Source organism: Micromesistius poutassou (genome assembly GCF_964030765.1).
Source record: "Micromesistius poutassou genome assembly, chromosome: 22".
NCBI lineage: Eukaryota > Metazoa > Chordata > Actinopteri > Gadiformes > Gadidae > Micromesistius > Micromesistius poutassou.
Window position 1 is genome coordinate 12,183,360 of NC_140292.1, and position 21,492 is coordinate 12,204,851.

Consider the following 21,492-nt stretch of genomic DNA (forward strand, 5'->3'; position numbering starts at 1 on the left):
AAGCATTTGTTAAATTCAACTGTAGGCCACATCTGTAAGCCAATACTCAATAACGGACGTTCCAACTTTTCTGGCCGTTAGAAATGTGAAGTTGAGGTTGAGGTCACGGGTAAAGTTTGAGGTTCAGGTTTTCCTTAGATGAAGGTATAAGAGTAAAGATGCTGAACGTTTGGTCTTGGTGGGGGATGGGGGGGGGGGGTCAAAGTGTCATGGGAACAATTATTTACCAGAAACGTTCTTTCTGTTGTTGTGCATGAGAATATCCACACGTGGACAAGGTTTAGCTCTGCCTGAAGTCCTCGTGCTGGAGAAAAACACACAGCCAGGGATACCACAGTACACACACACACACACACACACACACACAGACACACACACACACACACACACACACACACACAGACACACACACACACACATACACACACACAGACACAGACACACACACGCACAGACACACACACAGACACAGACACACACACGCACAGACACACACACAGACACAGACACACACACACACACAGACACACACACACACACCACATGCTGTCTGGCTGAGGTAATCTTCTCTCCATCTGCTCTCATATGGGCTAGCCCCGTTGAGTCCACGGCCCCGCCCCGAACCGCCTGGTGTAACGTATCACGCTGCCTCGGTCTGAGAGACAGTGCAGACTCCTCTCTCTCTCTGCGGTGTTGGAGCCAGCTCCAGGGTGTCTGTTGTGGCCCACATGCAGTGTCTGTTCCATGAGCTATGGCTGCCCCCTTCCCCCCCCCCGCCCCCCCCCTAATAATGTCTATGTCCGTGCACGTGTTCTTGTGTACACAAACGTGAGCATGTGTGAGTGGAGGAGTACTGATTTCACAATCGCACATCCACCTTATATCCATACGGTTTTGTTAGCCGCTACATGTAGCTTATCTGTGGTGAAGCCCCGCCATGAGGCATGACTTGAGATGTGAGTGAGTGAGTGAGTGTGAGTTTGTGTGTGTCGTGAGTGAGTGAGAGAGAGAGAGAAAGAGAGATCAAGACAGCAAGAGAGAGAGAGAGAGAGAGAGAGAGAGAGAGGATGCAGCGTGTTGATTTATATTGTCCCTCTCCCCCCCAGGCTCGCCAGCAGGCTCAAGTCCGGCACCAGATGGCTTCGGACAGCAAGAGCGAATACTCGGCCTACCTGCAGAAGTTCAACCAGGAGCAGAACGACCATTACTACACCGTCATCCCCAACATATTCCAGGTAGCGGACCCTCCGCGGCACGCGCAGCTCACCGTCACTCAGTGATCGTCTCTCGGCAATCAGTGTCTTTAATCACTGAGTGCAGAGCGTCGTTATCTCCAGTGGTTATCGTCAATCACTGAGCACCGTTACTCCCCCGTGTGTACTTTTATAATAGCACCATGCCAAGGGGAGGCATCTGCTGCAGGAAATGAGAAAATCACTTTACCATAAATGATTCCACATCCCTCAGTAGTACAGCAGGGCAAACCACAAACACATATAAAGTAATATCCCTTTCCTCAGGGTTATTTGAAATTCTCCCCCCCCCCCCCCCCCCCAAAAGCAGTCCGGTTTGTGCGTTTGTGCTGATCACATGGTTCACAAAAGTGACGACCTCAGCGGCGAGGCTCCCGCCGCGCTGGTCGAGGGGAGGAGCACCCGAGGAACTCACTCACACCGACACACCACCACCTGCGCTCTTCTGTTTGCCTGCGTAGAAAATCCAGGAGATGGAGGAGAAGCGCATCGAGCGGGTGGGGGACTGCATGAAGACGTTCGCCGACGTGGACCGCCAGGTGCTGCCCATCGTGGGCAAGTGTCTGGACGGCATGACCAAGGCCGCCGAGTCCATCGACGCCAAAACCGTAAGCGCGCGCCGCTGCATGCGAACCGACCAGTGGTGTACGCACACACAGTGGGTCACTCACACTCATCCCTACGTCGGGATCACATGTACTCACGAGAGTGGAGGGCGGAGACCGGTGGGTCGCGACCTTCAGTGGGTCACAGAGTGTATGCCAAACCCTCGTCTTCACATAGAAGCCTGTGGGTGAACTCATGTTTCGGTGTCTCATTGCGTTCAGCCCCAATTGTTGCAGCTTTGCGTTCCCTGCATCTGTTTAACGGCTCATGAAGGCATTGGCGATTACTGCACTGTTGTTAGATGTTAATGACCCAATGACACGTCTGGGGCCCGACGCTAGACCAGTTGAGAACCACTCTAGTGGTCTGAAAGGTACTGGGATTTAATGAAAAGAAGAAAGCGCCTGCTAAATAGCTTAGTAGGTAAAAAATGAGTAAATGTTATAGTCATCAATTATTTTCTGCCAGTTACTTTATGAATCAACGACCCTGCCTATTGGGCTGTTCCCAAACGAAACGACCAACGGCAACGACAGTCGGAGAAGGCTGGAGAACGTTACTACCCAGGCTGCACACACGTATCAAGATAAAAGGGAACACGGTGCAACTGTTGCAACAAGATGATGTTTTCATAGTTCCACGGCAGCAATGGGGACGACCAGCCACCCGCCGGCCAAAGAGCCTCTGTGTGTTTTGTTTTGAGTACAGAGCAGAGTACAGAGGGGCTGATCTTTGGCCCCCCCGCTCCGGGGCAGACCCTCTGTCTCGCGCTCTTTATCTGGCCACACATGAACTGTGTCTGGTGATGCATGTGCTTTTTCCGTCGTTTGACAATCGCGCCCCAGGCCTGACCCCAAACTGTTCCTTTAATCGCGTCAGACCGTCAGACAGATTGAGGACTTGTTGCTTTGTTTGCTCGTCCACGGAGGAACCCACGCCGAAGCCCACGAAGCATCTGATAACAGAACATGACAAACAAACACTGTGTGAACAGTGGCTAAAAAAAACATATATATAACAGCTCAATGAGCACTTAAATATTAATATATGTTTAGCTAGCTAGTCTAGGGTATTGTCAGACCAAATGACCAAAAGAGCAGTCAGATTAAGTCGTTTTAATTGTATATTCCTAAATCACAGTCTGCAATGGCTTCACAGGCCATCTTTTATGACCCCCCCCCCCCCCATAACCCTACCCCCCCAAAGAGCATGGAAACACCCGTTAATCATCAGGGAAGAAACCTGAAAGCACAAAGAGGGACCCCTCCTTCCAGGGACAGTCAGGAGTGCACTGGCTGCCGTAATGGAGATCACTAATGGATTAGCATTACAGGCAAAACAGTGGGCGTCAAATCAAAGCAGTCCATTACTGTGACCGTATCGCACCGTCCAGGACTCCCAGCTGGTGGTGGAGTCCTACAAATCCGGGTTCGAGCCCCCGGGGGACGTGGACTTTGAGGACTACGGCCAGGCCATCACGAGGACCGTGTCGGAGACCAGCCTGTCCAACTCCAGGGAGAGCAAGGAGAAGCTGGGCGGGAAGAGCAAAGGCAAGCTGTGGCCTTTCATCAAGAACAAGAACAAGGTAACGCCCACACACACACACACACACACACACACACACACACAGGCCGGCCCGCTGTGGGCCCGCCCCGGTCACCTGACCTCAGCCATGTCCTCTCTAGTAGTCGTTCTGTAAGAACGTGGAGGTTTATGTCGCTGGGTTAAGGGCTCGTATCGTGCTACTGTATTACTTGGGTTTATGTATCGCCGCTAATTCAACGACAAAAGTATCTGTTCATCGTCATGTTTTTTTCAGACTGTTAACCCTACAGTAATTTCATGTCATTTCGCGATTGTGTCGTTCAGTTAAAAAAAATGTGTGGTTAGTTTGGAAGGGACATTTTTTTGTTATTGTTTGCAACCAGTTTCCTTTCCCCCCCCCTCCACCCCCCCCCCCCCCCCCGATCGCTGGCCCACCATCAGCGGCCCCTCCTCCCCCCTGTGGAGCCTCCCCCCCTCACTGTGATTGGTTAACACACTAATGCATTTCTCCTTCCTGTCCTGGTCACCCTCTCCACTGACATTGGTATGCCATTAATATCCTGTCACGACTGGAATAACGCTCTCACGGTGGCTGACTTGCTGGTAATCGGCCCGGAGAATGCCGTCCTAATCGTCTCGGTTTCGAGAGCGGTGCCGCCGGATTCTGATTGGCCGTCCGGGGGCGTCGGAGTTAGAAGAAGGGAGGGAGGAGACACTTGGGCCTGTGTCATTGTGTTTGTGTACAGCAGCTGAAGACGCGCTGACCAATGCGTCGGTGCGTTCAGTGTTCAATGACGTAGTGTCAGCCCCGTGCTAGGTGCAGGCGAGTTGATTGTGTCCCACGCATCCGCACACTAACGTGCACATTGAATGCATGCATGCTCTGATAAAATCACACACACACACACTCGTGCGCAAGATTGTCTCTTCGTTCGACATGGATGTCGAATCTGAAGCGGTGCTTCAGTAGCGCATCAGCTGTCGGTTAGAAACTGTCATGTTGGCTCTATCCCACGAACTCCTCGACAAGTTGTTATTCGGGAGCCGTGGATTGGTTCGTGTATAATCCCGTCTTCCTCCTCCTGAACTTCGTTGTGAATAACTCACACTCACCTGCATGCTCATCAAGTCACCCTTTCCCCCCTCAAGGCTCGGGGAGCGTAGCGCCTTTACAGAGGAGCTCACGGAAATCTGACGAGTACCGTCACCTGATGGCGACGGTCACCTTTTTGATTCGGCTGAAGCCAGACGAGTCCCTAGCTTATCCTTGCATGTGCGAAGGATTCCAGGGCGGGGATAGAAGAGCTTGATAGATGGAGGTTTTTGCACGCGCTCGCAACAAACGTTCTGCGCTTCGTCGGCAGCTGCTTGCGTCGAGACCTCTTTATGCTTTTCCACCCTGCCGCCATCTTTCAACGATTATTTCTCTCTGTTTGGTGTCTTTTTTTGTGACAGTGTTCGTCAACAACACTGACCCAGCGCAAGAACTAGAGACAGACGTCCTTCTGTTGTCCATGTGTGCGACCCTGGTTTTTTTTTGGTTTTTCTGTTTGTTTGGGTTTGTAGCGTTTTGTTTTTCTTTCTCTCTCTCGAAAATAACCGTAGGAGGCTTATTTATTACGTTTTGTGTTCCCTCCTTTTTTTCTTCTTCTCCTCCTTTGTCTTTATGTTCCCTTGTTTTTTCAATTCTCAAACCCAACTTTTGTCCCGCTCTCTTCGTCGTTGGGCTCCCCCCCGCCCCATCCCCCCCTCCTCCTCCTCCTCCTCCTCCTCTCTGACTGGTAGCTTATGTCCCTGTTAGTATCCCCCCACCAGCCCCCCCCAGCCCCCCCTACCTCCGCCCCGCCCTCACCCTCTGCTGTTCCCAACGACTCCCAGTCTCCCAAGCAGCACAAGGAGCCCCTCTCCCACCGTCTCAACGACTTCATGGCTTCCAAACCCAAAATGCATTGTCTCAGGAGCCTGAGGCGTGGGGTAAGTGTGCGTTGGTGTTTGTGTGTGTGTGCATTGGTGTGTGTGTGTGTGTGTGTGTGTGTGTGTGTGTGTGTGTGCGTGTGTCCCGTTGCTGTGATGTTGTCATCTTTTGTGCGCATCCGCTCTCCCTGTCCCCCCTCACCCCCTCTCCCCCAATCGCTGGGCTCTGTCCCCCGCACCACTGCACAGGTGAGGTGTAGCCTCCAGCTAGCGCTGAGGTGTAGCCTCCGGCTAGTGTTGAGGTGTAGCCTCCGGCTAGCGTTGAGGTGTAGCCTCCAGCTAGCGTTGAGGTGTAGCCTCCGGCTAGCGTTGAGGTGTAGCCTCCGGCTAGCGCTGAGGTGTAGCCTCCGGCTAGCGTTGAGGTGTAGCCTCCGGCTAGCGTTGAGGTGTAGCCTCCGGCTAGCGTTGAGGTGTAGCGTTGAGGTGTAGCGTTGAGGTGTTGGCTGAGGGAGCTTTGAGCTAGCTTTGCGCTAGTGCTGAATTAGCATTGATGAGGTCGTGTTGAGGTAGCGTTTAGCTTGTGTTGAGGAAGCGCTGCGGTAATGTTGAGATACTATATATCTAGCAGTGAGGAAATGTTGACGTAGAGTTGAAAAAGAGTAGAAATGAGGTCAGGTTCAGGGCTCAGGAAGCTTCAAGGTAGCCTCGAGGTGAAATCGAGATGGCGTAAAGGTAGAAAGGAGGTAGCCTTGAGGTATCCTTGAGGTAGAATTGTGCTAGCATTGAGCCATGAAGTAGTAGTCTATATATATATTTATATAATCACTTCTAATTATGTGTAGGTTTTTACTGGGCCTAGGAAAATCGGATGTTAAAGATGGTGTTAGCGAAGGTAGCATTTCTATTCGACCCAAAGTAAGATTCATATCCCCCCGAATCCGAACACACACACCCAGACCTCCAGCCCTCCAGTCACAGCTGCAGGCCTCCACCTCACCTCTGCAGTGCTCTGCCTCCTTTGTTTTGTCCTAGCTCCTCTGGCATGCTACCGTAGCGTCGAGCTCGTACGCACACACGACTCCTTTTCGTCTGTCCCACCAACACTCTGGCCCCCCCGTCCCCCCCCGTCCCCCCCTTCACGCTAACGTCATGCTAACCCCCATGTTCAAAAAGCACCATCCCTCTCATCTCCACCTCAACGACGACGACTAACTGGAAGGGATGGGGCGATGTGCCAACAGCTCGGCTCGGTTACCTCAACCGCAGCTCTGCCGCAGCAGGCCTGTCTTAGGGAAGGAGATTTGGCAATTTTAAAGCGCGAGGAAACAAGCGCAGCGATTGGTGAGTTCAGCGAACCCCAATGTGCCGCTAGGAGAGCGGTGTAGTGGCGGGGCGAGGCCGCTTCAGTGCCTGGCGTGGCGGAGTTCGATGGCCTATTTAGACCTCCAGAAAGGTGGCCTCAATAGAGAAACTGTGTTTGCGATGCCGCCGCCCGTTTCTTTACAAGGAAACCCCCTCTGTCTCGATAGTCAATGTAATCAGTCGGCTGTTGAAGGTCAATTCTTTTTTAGCCGACTCCGCAGCTTTCAGTGAGAGCCTGACCTCAGCTCCTGGCGTCCAGGTTCCTTCCGGATCGCTCGCGAAACAAAAACGCTTTTATTTATACTCTGAAGATTAAAGGGCAAAGTTTATACAGGGTGTGTGTGTGTGTGTGTGTGTGTGTGTGTGTGTGTGTGTGTGTGTGTGTGTGTGTGTGTGTGTGTGCGCGGGTGTGTGTGTGTCATAGAGGAAGCACGCAAGGTCAGCAGAAGAAGGAAATGTACTTTTGTTTCCCCGTAGAGTTGGAGAAATCAGGCAGGAAGTGCACGTTTAGAAAAGAGGAAGTGCTGTAACAGCGAGACCAGGCAGAGGGACGACACGCCAGCGCGACGCATGAACGCATGAGTGGATCAAAGATCGAAAGATTGTAGTTTGAACTTCGGGGGAAAAGAGTTCAATGAGTCCAATGATAAAGGAGGGAATGTGAAAGGTTTCTATAGCTGTGACAGAAGCCTGTCACTGAGGGAATTGTCCCACAGGTCATTCGATAAGGCAGCGAGGCGATGACTGGAACCACACCTGGAAATAGACTGGCATTCCTTTTCATGTCATCGCAATGTATATTGTTACATGTATATACATGTTGTTTTAAGTTTCGTGTTTTTGTTTCAGTGTATTTTTGGTAGCACTTAAGAATGAGACAGAAAATGTTTTCTTTGTAAAACAGCGTTAACCCTCACGATAGAAAATATCCATTTAAATCCTGTGTAAATACAAACAAAGCGCAATAGATTCATCTGGAACCTTCAATGCTAACGTAGTTCCAAGTAAGGCACTGGTTCTGTTCTAACAGTCAGAGAGAGGTGCTGTTTCAATCATATTTTGCATAGTTAGATAGCAGGCTTGTGTATGTGCGTGTGTGTGTTCTCCCTGACGCCCACCGCAGCAGCCACGCACCCGCTCGCTTATTTATCACAAAGATCTCATGAAGAGGACTCTGGGCCAGCCCACCTGTGCTTACGAAGCCAGGCGATATGTTGTAAGTGTGTGTGTGTGTGTGTGTGTGTGTGTGTGTGTGTGTGAGAGTGTGAGACATGTGTTTGTGCGCGAGCGTGTGTTTGTCTGTCTGACAGCCCAAGGCCATGTGCTACACAGACAGTTATTAAGTTTGCAGACCATTAATGGTTTGTTTCCTGTTTTTTTCATTCTCGTAAAAAGAGGCCTGTGTGTGTGTGTGTGTGTGTGTGTGTGTGTGTGTGTGTGTGTGTGTGTGTGTGTGTGTGTGTGAGACCATATTGATCACATGGCTCGGACATGTGCAGAAATCCAAAGTCAAATGACCAGGCAGTGATGGTGCTGTGCTTGTGCATTTCCCCCCCCTCATCACACGCCTCTCATGCCCCCTGGCCCCTGGCTCTCCCTGCGCTGGCTGCAGACACGCAGGGGTCCGTCCGTCCGTCCGTCTGTCTGTGTCCGCTGCTCTGCCTGAGCATTCAGGGGGTCAATCCACAAAGTGTGACAAGCACCTGACACTCAAAAGTCAAAAGTGATTGATTGATTAGCCTACCCGGCGTTCTGCCATCTTAATAATTTGGGTGGCCCCCCAACCGACCGGGGCCGGATGATACGAGAGGTGTTGGTGACACTTAAGATCACGGTTTTCAGCTGACCCCCGCCCCCAACCCTAGAATCGACCCCTCCATACAGTTTGCGTATGGAGGTTTATGTTGCGCTGCCGTTCCCATAGCTGTCCGCCTCAGCTGTCTGCTTGGCCCGCACCGACCACCACCACCACCACCATGAGTCTCACGTCCGTGTGAGAACCAAACGAAACCGATAGCTCGGTTCCCGTTTGAGCAACTCCAACGGCAAAACTCGATTCGTAGTCGGTAAATCGGTGACATAAAATACGTCGATAGGAAGACGATCACAAAGGGAGTTGTCTCGATGGGCGGACTTTGCCGGCGTCCGCGAGGTGAGGGGGATGAGAGCAGAGCAGGGAGAGATGGAGGAGGCTATTAGCGGGCCAAAGTGCACCTGGCGGGCCGAGCTAACGCGGTTACAGGATGTATAGAGACAGAGAACCAGGTTCTAGAAAAGACTTCCTCGTCGCTCACCCAGAGGCACTCAGGAAACCGCATAAGCGGCCTGTCAATCATATTCAGCGGCTTCTTTCTCTTTTTTTGCTCCTGAGAGCGTTCATATCATGTTTATATATATATATCAAATTGTTCTTTTGTGTCTTTTTTTACTCTACTTTACTTACTCAATCGAAGCCATTTTTAATGCTAATTTGTCCACTTTACTCTGGGGACGGTTGTGATATATAGTGTGGTTGTATTTCCTTATTTCGGTGGAGGACGTGCATCCATTTCAACTGCGGCTCATCGTGTGTTCATCGTATGTGTTTCTACTGCCCTCTGGTGGCGCGTTTCGGTGGCAGTAGAAAGCTGGGGAAGGAATGGTGTGTCTCTATCACCGCTGGCCCAGCTATCTCTGTCCGTCTTTCGATCTCACTTTCTCTCGTGTTTCGTATTTCTTTACATTTGATCTGTGCCGCCCTCTCACCCAATCACACCCGTTAACTCAACGCCTGGCACTGGGCTCCCAAGTAGGCGTTGACTAGCCGACTTCACCTTTCCTATTTGTTGGTGAACTTCCCAGAATCAAGAAAAGAGGTTGGAGATAAATTGGTTGGAATCGGCCTGATTTGTATACCGGGGTTTCCGTCGATCCGATTTGAAATCAGAAGCATCTGTAGACGTTGCCTTGTACATTTCTCTCCCAAAAAACATGAATCCTCTTTTCATGAAGAAGTGAAGTTCAACAACATCATCATCATCATCAAAACATCATAACTGTAAAATGACCCTATGCTACAAAAGTACACAAAATGTCTTCTTCTTCTGATGTTGACTTTTGTATGTTATCTTTTTCCTCTCTCTCTCTCTCTCTCTCTCTCTCTCTCTCTCTGTCTCTCGCTCTCTCTCTCCTGCCTTCCCTCTGTGTTTTCTCTCCCCTCCTCCCCCATGAAGCTTTCTCTCAAGCTGGTAAGCATGACCGTGTAACCCATGACCTTAGCGGCATGAACGTAGCATGTACTCGCCCCTCCCTCCCCCGCCCCTCCCTCCGATAACATGTTGTTAACATGTACACGCTGTGTTTGTGGTTTGTGTATGGAGATACTGCATTTCAGTTTGGCTTAATACTTTATTTCCCATAATTAATTTAATTCACATTTTAGACTTTTTGACATTTTGTGGTTGTCTCCCTTTTATTTGATTGTGTGTTTGTGTTCATGCTTTGCCCTCCCAACTGTGTGTGTGTGTGTGCGTGTGTGTGTGTGTGTGTGTGTGTGTGTGTGTGTGTGTGTGTGTGTGTGTGTGTGTGTGTGTGTGTGTGTGTGTGTGTGGTGCAGATGACCCTCAATTCCCACATCCGGAATCTCATTGAGGTGATCAGACTTACGTAACATTAACGCCGTGACGTCCTTCTTTATAAATAACCAGTCCAGTAGTCCTCATTTCTAACCGTGTGTGTGTGTGTGTGTGTGTGTGTGTGTGTGTGTGTGTGTGTGTGTGTAAGGGATCTTTGTGATCCATCTCTTCTCTTGTAGTCGGTCGCACATTGTAGACCCTGCATGTCCGCCAATCAGTAGATGCGTATTCCCTAGCTGCGTCCGTCATGGTGAATGCCTATCTGTGATTGGTTGAATCTTATGGAGCATCCTTTAGGAAAGCACCGCACTTGATCCTTCTGATCAAAACGTTAAACCTCGCATGGCAATGAATGAGCTGCTGGTTGTGACGCTGCATGCCTGGTAAGTCGCTGCATGGGGGTGGTAGGGGGTGCTTGATGAGCAGTGAACCCCGACCTTTAGCCCCACGCGTCCTGTGAGGACAGGCAGACAGCTAGCCGTCCCCGACCCCTCCGGTCCAACAGCCATGCTGAAGCCACAACTTAACCTCTTAGCTTCAGAGAAAAAACAAGCAGTGTTTGTTAATGGACACTGCCTGACAACCAAACTGTTTGCATATATTCCATCTTTTTATCCCGAGCCATGTCTTGATGAGGAACGTCGAGTTCTCCAGATGTGTCGGGATGTTCCAAGTCTTCTGACTCATCGGTTTAGATGAAGTGACTGGAGGAACCCCTGCCAAGACTTCACACACACACACACACACAGTTGTCCTTTTAAGCACTGAAGCTTCTAGTGTAGTTCCATTTTTTAAACAGATTTTAAGTAAAGGGATCCAAAAATGTGAACAGGATGTAAACATTCCTGTATTCCCTTTTGGTTTTCCAAATACACCAAGAGATATGCACATTGATATATTTGTTTACATTATTCCACAAATAATGCTAACAGGTATTAAAGCAAGGGAACGCTGCACCTAGATAGCCCGAGCTAGCAGTTGTCATTGTGCTCCTAGAATGAAAAATCCTCGAAAAATAACCCCTTTAAATCACAAGCAGAGATCTGATCCACGTCGTGTGATCGTTGGTTCCGTTAGTCGTTAAGTCTCCACCCTAACCCTGTGTGTGTGTTCCGTCGCTGTTTGTTTGTTCCGCTCTCAGGGCTCTGGACCAGAAGACTTCAGCCACCTGCCGCCGGAGCAGAGGAGGAAGAAGCTGCAGGGGAAGATAGACGAGCTGAACAAAGACATACAGAAAGAGATGGACCAAAGGTAGCCATAGCAACTGTCTGCATCCACAGCAGACTCCTGTCTGTGCAGCCATGTGGTTGCCATCGGTGTCCAGGAATTAGGTCACTTTTGTTGTTGTGGTTTGTTGACGGTGTTGTTATGCATGCAATGGATAGTCAGTATGCATTGTTATTCCCATGCGCTCAACGGCACCTGTTAACTAAAGATATCCATTTCAACTCTGATTTACTTGCACCAGCATGGGAACTACAATGCATACTGTTGACTATCCATTGCATACATAACAGATGATGCTACTATTATTATGATCGAGTTTCAATGTTTTTTAATGTTGCATCCTTTTCGGTTGGTGTTGACGTTAGCGTCGTTGGTTCAGGGCCGCGTGTTGACCGGTCGCCGCTGTGGTTCTCGTGTTCCCCACCCAGGGACGCCCTGACCAAGATGAAGGACGTGTACGTGAAGAACCCGGCCATGGGGGACCCGGCCAGCGTGGACCCCCGCCTCGCCGAGCTGGCCCAGAGCATCGAGAAGTTCCAGTACGAGGTGCAGAAGTTTGAGGTGAGACTCGGCACCCGCCGTCCCCAGCGCGCCCTCCGTCGCCTCCCCCTTTGGCGTCTCCAGCGAGCCCTCCTGTTTAGTTTGGTTCATCCCACGCAGCGGCTCAGAGTAAACAGCTCGGAGGCCCAACGCAGGCCTCCTCCGGGAGGCTTTCCACGCTGGCCCGCTGCCCGCTCTTCCTTATTAGGAGAACCTGGAGTCTGGATGTTCTCCGTCATCTGAATCATCCTAATCCAAACACTAATAACATCTGAATGCCACATGACCCCGCCTTAACGTGGTGTGGAACATACGTCCGCCTTGTTTACATTCACGTTTACATTTTTACATTCAGTGAAGTTGGCAGACGCTTCTTTCCAAAGCGACTTACAATAAGTCCATTTGTCAGAAGAAGGTGAAACAACAATATATCACATGTCAGTACAGTAAGGATGTTAATAGAACTTGTTAGTGCAAAGCACTAACAATCACTAGGTGAACCCATTCCCCGTATACAACAAAGATAGCTAGGATAAGATGCTACACAATTAAGTACTATAACTAAGTACGACATACAATAAGTGTGTCGTACTATAACTAAGTACGACATACGATAAGTGCGTCCATTAAGTGCCAGGACGTTTACACAAGATAAATAACTAGATCCTTGAGTCTAGATGTGATCTAGGTTCATAAACTCATGTGTTACACGATAGCCACGGTGCATTGAGGCCCAGCTCCACACCCCCGCAGGTGGCTTTGGAAATAGTTTGTCTACGTCTTTTCGTACAACTGTTCCCGATTCAACATTTTCAAATCGCTTTGAAGTCAAGTCAATTTTTATTTCTATAGCGCATTTACAGGCGGCTGAGCTGTACCAAAGTGCTTCACAAGAAAGTGCTCAAGCGCAATAAACAAAGAAATGGCCTAAGGCAAAAAGAAAAAAAGAAAAGGGTTAAAAGACAATGACTGTAGGAGTTAAAATAATGCCAAAAAAGAGAAAATTTAAGAGGTAACCAGGGGACACTATACACTAATCATAGGCAAGTGAAAAGAAGTGGGGCTTTAAATGGGACTTTAGAGACTGGGGAAGTGAGACCAGGGCCACAGATTAGACTGAACCTGACCACACTGTTGGTTGAATACTTCTGTGTGTCTTAAGGGCTGGCTGGCCGAGGTGGAGGGCAGGATGCCGGCAAAGAGCGACCCCCAGAAGAGACAGAGCGGGCTGTACCAGACCACCGCCCAGAACAACACCCCCACGGGGAGCACCTGTGCCCAGGACAGAGAGAGGTGTGGTACACTGTCACACACACACACACACACACACACACACACACACACACAGGCATTCACACACACAGGCACTCACACACATAACAATCATACACACACACACACACACACACACACACACACACACGGAAGCATAACCTGCCCCAAAGACCTTGTAACTTATTGTGTGGCTATACATCTGTGCACTTGTGTGTGTGTGCGTGCGTGTGTGCGTGTGCGCGCGCGTGTGTGTGTGCACATGTGTGTGTGCGTGTGTGCGTGCGTGTGTGCGCGTGTGCGTGCGTGTGTGTGTGTGTGTGCGCGTGTGTGTGCGCGTGTGTGTGTGTGTGTGCGTGTGTGTGTGCGTGTGTGTGCGCGTGCGTGTGCGCGTGTGTGTGTGCGTGTGTGTGCGCGTGTGCGTGTGTGTGCGTGTGTGTGCGCGTGCGTGCGTGCGTGCGTGTGTGTGTGTGCGTGTGTGTGTGTGTGCGTGTGCGCGCGTGTGTGTTTGTGTGTGCGTGCGTGTGCGTGTGTGTGCGTGTGTGTGTGTGTGTGTGCGCGTTGGCCCGTGAACAGCCCGGATGGCAGCTACACAGAGGAGCAGAGCTCAGAGACTCAGGTGAAGGCCCCGGCCCCCAGCGCCAACCCCGGGCCCCTCCCCACCTCCAGCACGCCCGAGTTCGACGACGAGTTTGACGAGGAGGAAGCCCTGCCCACCATCGGCACCTGCAAGGCCCTGTACCCCTTCGAAGGTACTGAGCCCCCCCCCCCCCCCCCCCAGTGCTGCCGTCGGGCCACCTCGGGCGTCTGTCCCCGACGTCGAGAATCAGCTGTTAAACCCACAGGCCTACGTCGAGAATCTTAAGAGGCAGCGTTGGTTGGTTGTTGGTTATGTCGCAAAAAAACAACAAAGTGAGGTGATGGAGTTAAAACCGCTAAAGCACACCTCACCAAACTCACCAAACACCTCTGAGATGTTGTAACCTGTCAATCTCTGCAGATGACTGCAATGCAAACACTGCGTGTGATTGGTCGTAGATTTAAGCCAGGTTTTATTCAACACAGATTTATCTTGGGTTATTCCCGCATCTGGGTCTCCAATGGGATGTGCAGTGGTCAAACCTGATACTGCATTCAGTGTTCAACAAGTTTGTCCTCAGAGAACTACAAAAATCTTCTTCTGCCTGCTTTTCAAATGTCTTTTATGATCATGGATGGATTTAAAACTATCTCCAGTAAAATGCAAATACAACTTTCAATTCTCCATTGGAACCTAACATAGAAACTAGTTATTAATGACCATCAGTTTGACATTACCGCAGCATACTGGGGACCGATCTGCAGCTCATGAAAATCAACTCTGAAAGGTCAAGGCATTCTTGGCTGCTGTAACCGTATCCCCTGTAGCTCGCTGGAACACGCTGGGCTCTGCCTTCGGTCAACTGTCACTTGTAGGTCTTCAGCGTGCTGAGAAGGCAGCTGGAGACTGTCGCTATTTACCGGGTCCAATAGAATTAACAGAGAGTGGAAAACTAGTCTTTGTATCACATTACTAGCACGATGATAACATCAGATTGATGTTGATTCTTTGGTTGATTAGTTTGAAGCACACTCCTTCTTTGGTCAAAGCTGCTTGAAGGGAAAATGCTCTCTGAAGTTTCTCTGAAGTGTTAACATTTTGAAATGTTACTTGATTAAGTACTTTATTAAGTACTTTATTAAGTACTTTATTGAGTATTCACAGAGTAGCTGTGGATACCTATTGTTATTAGAATTATTATCACAAAAATATACCAAAAAAAATGTAAACACAGGTATAATATATGCCCTATTTTAAATGTTTATCCTGAGGAGTACTTTTGTAACCCCATTTCATAAAAGTGCTAATGCACTTTATAGTAAAAGTCCCATTCTGCTCTGGAGCCTAGAGTCGGGGTGGTCTTCCAGAGTCCAGGTGGTCTTCCAGACTGCTCTGGACTCCGGAGTCCAGGTGGTCCTCCAGAGTCTGGGTGGTCCTCCAGAGTCCGGGGGGGTCCTCCAGACCCGGTGGCCCCCCCTCCCTCCCCTCACCGCGCCCCTCTCCGCTGTGCGTCCGCTGCAGGTCACAACGAAGGCACCATCTCGGTGGCGGAGGGGGAGCTGCTGTTCGTCATCGAGGAGGACAAGGGGGACGGCTGGACGCGCGTCCGCCGCAACGAGGACGAGGAGGGCTACGTGCCCTCGTCCTACGTCGAGGTGTTTTTGGAAAGCAACGCCAAAGGTGCTATGACCTACATTTAAGTCCCGTCTGTGTTTGTCTCTGGTGGGATGCGTTGGTTCGGTTGCTTGGAGACGGAGATGGCCACGGCGGCGGCGGCGGTTTTAAAGGGGACACTTTGGGTGGCCGAGCGCTCGACTTCCGCTTCCTGTTTGTGTTTTTTTTTTGTTCTTTTTTGTTTTTATTTTGAAGATTGACCCGTCCGATCTTTCCATCGTGCCTGCCGATAGGCTGTCTCCGCTGTCACTCGGCCAGGCGTTTAGCGGTGTGTGTGCTACTGTGCACACGCTGCAACGTTGAACAAGCGCGCACGCGCTATGAAAAGACTTGTCTCTCGTGAAATTTGCGTAAATACAAATTGGCAGAGTAACTCTTAACAGTGAAATGATACGGAAAATATGCTTAGCAGTGCCAGTTAGGTCATAAAGAACATCACCTCGGATGCCCAATGGAATACCGATTGTGTGTATTTAACACGTACAGAATACTGTATATTTTAAATTACACCACCGTATTATTTTTTGTTTGACGTACGGTTCCCATGACCACCATCGCTCGCAAATGTCTAGCTGCTAGCTGCTTTGACCTATAAATATAAAGTCTCTTCAAGCTGCTTCAACGAATCACTGAATCCCATCCAGTGAACGAACATTCTACTGACAATGATGACCATTTGAAGTCAAAAGAAAGCAGCACGGCCTCTCAAATCACGACCTAACGGATTGTGTGCCCATTTCTCTGCTCGGGCCGTCGTAATGGAAGCATGCTCATTGTGAAATCGTGCAATCGATAAAATGTCATTTCAATCTGTTGTAAAATGATGTACGAAAAAAGTATTTTTATAGGCTCTTCGATGGAAAAACAAGCACATGTAAAAAAATAACCATCTTGTCTCTAGCATGCTGTAGCCGAATAGTATCCTTGTTCCATAGTGACAGAGTTTAGTTTTGATTTTAATCTCAGTCATTATCCAACTTTTGATACTCAAATCAAAAATATCAAATAGAAATCAACCAATAGTATTTAAAGATGGTGCTAGTGACAGTGCTTTTCCCCCAGACGAGTGGTGAAGAAATACGAGCCTGAGAGTAAACTCTGCTAGGATCTCTGGTGAGAGTTGTTGGATTTGGAGTTCAGCATGTTTGGGGAAAATCCACGCGATGTCTTCCATCGGTCTCTAGGACTTTTGAAGCATGTCTGCCGCCATACTTACATGCTTTTTGAAATGTCTGTAAATGGTTGCACTGATATAGTTCTAGTGACTTAAAACATAATCTGGATACAGTTCTTTCAATAAAATGAATGAAACAATCATTTTAACATTTTATATACATTTTGTTAATTCTATGACCGCTTCTTTGTGAATCGGGATATCGTCTTTTACGAGTTATTTACATCAGTGCTGTAGACATTTCATGCCTTTTTGAGATTATTTGTTTGGTAGTCAATTGTGAAATGTGGTGCATGTTATGCCACATGGCGTGATGTCAGAGGGTGCGTCGCGTCATGGCTTTAGCATGTTGTGTTCAGCTACTTTTAAGCTGGCTGCTGTAAAACATGTGTTAATGCCAGAACAGGGAAGACCACTGGAATAACAAGGAAAGCTTCTTGTTAAAGGTATCTTTTAACGTATTTTAGAAAAATATTTTTCAAGCGCTATGTTAAGACAACAAACACTGACACACCACATGTGTGATTTTTCAAAGCTTTTGTTGAAAAACAGAATTGGTAAATGCAATCACAGTTGTACTTTTAATAACTGCATATATGGGTCATTGCTATATCGTCTTGAGAGCTACCTAACTTTTTCTTTTTGTCATTTTCTTTCTTTTTGTTTGTTTGTATTTTTATTTTTGTGATTTCCAGATTCCTAAAAGTGTGAGGCTGGCCGGGGAATGGCAGGGCAAGCAGCCTGGGAGAAAGCCACCGTTTTCCTCGAGCGAGAAAGTATAAATAGAACAGAACGCTGATCTTTAAGGATTCAACCAATAACAGATTCAGTTGAAACTGAAACCGAAACCAAAACAGTTTCCGAATTCTGATGGTAGCGTTAAACTCAAGCCGTGTGAGCGCAAACACATTTCACATCACACCTAAACAACAACAATCACCGATAATGTTACCTTTTTACAATTAATATTATTCTTATTACTATTATCGTTATTATAATTTGCGTCTTTTTAGCCGTGCTTTGCTTCATGACCCAACTAACTCTGTGCCGTGCGTGGTCTTGACAGCAGCTCTTGGCTTTCTCGCTCCGAATGCCCCCACCCCCGAGTCAACCCCCACCCCAACCCGCCCCTCCTGCCCGCAGCACGCGGCCCAAAACGGGCGGGGGGGGGGGGGGGGGGGCGTGATCAGAGACAGGCCTAGGACGACCACCCAGAATGCCATTTTACCTCACATGATCAAAGCATTGGAAGAAGCCCGCCACTCCCATCCTGTGTGCATGCGTGCGTGTGTGTGTGAGGGAGCCTATCTATGAGGCCACGCCCACCTCATCAACACCTCATTCCAGTAGTCCCTCCAGTCAGTCAGCTCCACTGTTGTTTCTTTTGCCCGTTTTCAACCGAGCGTTGTTCCAACTTACCGGACTGGATCTGACCACGTGCTCCACGTGCTTCACACCTGCATGCGTACGCCCCCCCCCACCCCCCCCCCCCCCACTCCCCATGCCACACTGTGTATGGTATGGGTTATCAACACTGGGACATGAACGCCACCATCGGTTGAAAGGCCGTTGGATCCACACATCACTGTCCACCTCCACCTGAGTCTTCCTCACCGCCTCGCCGGGGGGGTGTGTGTGTTTGTCTCGTCTCTCTCTGACCACACCCACTAATCACCTCCTCTCCCCCCCACCCCCACCCCCAAGAACCCAGCCTCAGGCAGCAGAGGCCTGGGCGGGTCGCCCCCTGGGGGTGGGGGGGCTGTACTGCATGCTTGCCCTGTCTTCTCCTCGCTGCTGAAAGACCAGCGGCCCCCCCCGCCCCCCCCTCCCTCCACAGCCACTGGTCTTTCTGCTAACCCCCCCCCCCTCCATGCCTGTCATGTCTCTTTAATGGATTAATGAATCTGTGATGCCGCCTTTGTTTTTGGAGTTTCGTGCCTGTGGTCGTCTTTTTACTGTTTGTTTTTGTATTTTTTATTACAGTTTTTGTTTTGTTTTGTTCTCTTGTCTGTCAGTCGTTTTTTTTAGAGATCATGTCTGTCTGTTTGTTTGTTTTATTAACTGGTTGACTGCAGTGATTTTTCTTGTTTTAACCCAGTCACTGCCACACACAGCCACACCGCCACACACCGTACAGAGACCCGGCCGGTGTGAGGGCCTCTGGGTGATGTGGAGCATGTGAGCCAACGTGTGGCCACCTCTCTTCTGTTCTACTGCAGAATGAACAGTGTTATGTGTTTGTACGTGATACGTTGAGTGTTGTACCATGGTCTTAGTTTACAGGTATCCCTGTGTGGACACAGGCGTTCCAAACGCCCCCACATGAGACAAACAATCCAAAAACAACTAAGCCCCAATTAAAAATCATCAAAAGTATTGATCACGTCCACTGCTCTCAGCCTGGTCTGCTACTGTTTATTGTATATTGTTTATAATTATATACTGTGACTAACTCCAAGATCATTTCTCTGCGTCTGTGGTGGGAAACATGAGACAAGGCAAGGTTAGCAATGTGTATGGAGTATCATTCTATCACTGTTTAATATTGGAGAATGCCACTATCTCTGGTATCAATGGAATGGAGGTATAATGTTCATAATATAAATATATATAATAATACTTTGGGGCATAAAATAAACAGAGTTTGTTTTTGTTATGGATTTCAAAGAATAATGTCCACCATTTCGCTTTATAAAGGCACATACATTATCATTTTTCTTTTAACCTTTCTTGTGTCAAGTCAAATAATTGTATGTTTTTTGTTTTATTTCTCTTGCAACCGTGTGTTTTGAAGCTGGATGCGTACGTTGAATCGCTTGGCGGGTTGTCAGCTCTTCTTTAATAACCGTGAGGCTGAAGTCCCTTAACTGCATTGCCACGCGGCGATACCATTAACCTGTTACGATCACTGACTGAAGAGCCACGGCTGAAAGGTTAACTCAGTCAACACACATGCTAGGGTTTAATCAAGTACATCAAGTACACTTATTGAGTTGTTTAGCGTCATGCAAGGATGACAGTGACGCTCTGCTTGTGGCTATAAAAGCTCCCAAATCCACACACGTTTATTTGGATCACAGTAACCTCACAACGTGATTTAATGAGGCATAAGAGTCGCTGTGCGTTTATTAGTTATTCAGTGATTAACGTCATTTTAAAAGTCATTTTTAAAGAGGTTGATTTCTGAGTTGTGGATTAAGAGAAGATTTATAGCGCCCATATACACAAACAAACACACACACACGCACACACACGCGCGCGCACACACACACACGCACACACACACACACACACACACACACACACACACACACACACACACACACACACACACACACACACACACACACTGAGTAAGAGGCGGACAGTGTGTGTCTCCTGGACGCCGGAGCGGACTGCCTGTACAGAAGGAATTTGACACGTTGGAGTCAGAGAGAGAATATATATGCATATATGAATAAAGTTTAAACTAAAGAAAAAAAAGGAAATCTATTTTAACTATTGAAGATCTTACCGTTGTTTCTTTTTTTTTTTCTTTCCGTCTTCCTGCTTTTTTGCCGTGTGAAGACGTTTTCTTTTATTTTCCGTGAGGTCTACCGCAACGGGTGGGATTTGCACTGGTTGTCTTGTGTTCCCTTTGGTAGAAGACGCTTGAGTTCTGGAGCACTGAAAGTTTTGCATTGTGTTTATTGTGCCAATTAAAATATACCTGGAAAGCACCGGAGACGCGTGGCCTCGTGTTTGATCTAAGACCGGCTCTGGACAAGGCTCTGCATGGATCAGGATGGCACACATTCGTAGAAAAAGACCACCAGAATAACACTAAGTCATCCCTAATGAAGAAGTGTGTTGTTTATATCTGATATATTACCTGACATGACTTCTAATTTTTCATCTCTAATGGACCGTGCCCTAACCCGTACTATCTAGGGTGATGTTTTTATGTAAGACGACATAATGAATGTCCACTTCAACAATGCACTACAACAGTGTCATTTTAAACATGACGACTTCTGAATGAAGACTAGGAAAACTAAGAGAGAGGTGTTGGGTGTTAAATATGAATACTAAAATGCTTTTTCATTCAAATTAAATGTTATTCCTGGACAATAACCTCATGTTATGCAAAATAACAGCAATGGCATATCGTAGCTACGCCACAACGTCACGATTACCCTTCAGCTAGACCCTTCTTGACCAAAGACATTGAGGTTCTGTCACTCAAAGAACCAGAATCTTGGTCAATAGACCTTTGGAGTGCCCTTGATTAAGGTAATGGCACACATGTGTGTGTCATTACTTGAATCAAGAGCACTGTCACGCCTGCAGGCCCATAATGAACGAAATTAGCTACACCTGTTTTGGCCCTTGCTGTGACACCTGTGATAAAGGCCTGTGCAGATTCGAATATTCCACAGCGGTAACAACACGGTCCTCCAGCGGCCACCAGAGGGCGCTAGAGCTCCACCGAAGACGCGCGCCTCGGCGCAGCTTCGAAGCCAAGAAGACGCGTTCTCTCCATCAAGGAAGGGACGTGCTCCTCAAAGTAGGCTGCTGCAAGCTGTTAGTAATTCTCTCAATTACAGTTGCGTCGTAATAAACCTTGAACAATGACGACAACTCTGACTTCAAAAGCCAAAATAAATATCTGTTTAGAAACTACACCACCAAAACTCTGTCTAATCTAGCGTCGTGCTGTAGGCGAAGAGAAGCCACCATTATCGTAGTTCA

The 21,492-nt window shown here is 48.5% G+C and overlaps 1 protein-coding gene across 8 annotated transcripts in view; it reads left to right on the plus strand.

Moving 5' to 3' along the window:
- Window positions 1-20,481, plus strand: part of fnbp1b (formin binding protein 1b) — a 50,241-nt gene extending 29,760 nt beyond the window's left edge. For 2 of the 8 annotated variants that reach the window (XM_084486604.1, XM_084486606.1), the window contains exons 7-17: window positions 1,107-1,235; window positions 1,715-1,861; window positions 3,253-3,444; window positions 5,190-5,378; window positions 9,893-9,907; window positions 10,276-10,311; window positions 11,436-11,545; window positions 11,950-12,082; window positions 13,224-13,354; window positions 13,910-14,085; window positions 15,435-15,628. In XM_084486604.1, the coding sequence (XP_084342730.1) occupies window positions 1,107-1,235; window positions 1,715-1,861; window positions 3,253-3,444; window positions 5,190-5,378; window positions 9,893-9,907; window positions 10,276-10,311; window positions 11,436-11,545; window positions 11,950-12,082; window positions 13,224-13,354; window positions 13,910-14,085; window positions 15,435-15,613 (1,437 nt within the window). In that variant the 3' untranslated portion in view covers window positions 15,614-15,628. Of the gene's footprint in view, window positions 1-1,106; window positions 1,236-1,714; window positions 1,862-3,252; window positions 3,445-5,189; window positions 5,379-9,892; window positions 9,908-10,275; window positions 10,312-11,435; window positions 11,546-11,949; window positions 12,083-13,223; window positions 13,355-13,909; window positions 14,086-15,434; window positions 16,622-16,649; window positions 16,701-17,456 lie in introns of those variants that run through there. The other 6 variants (XM_084486602.1, XM_084486603.1, XM_084486607.1 and 3 more) reach the window with 6 other exon arrangements.
- Window positions 20,482-21,492: the final 1,011 nt, after the last annotated feature.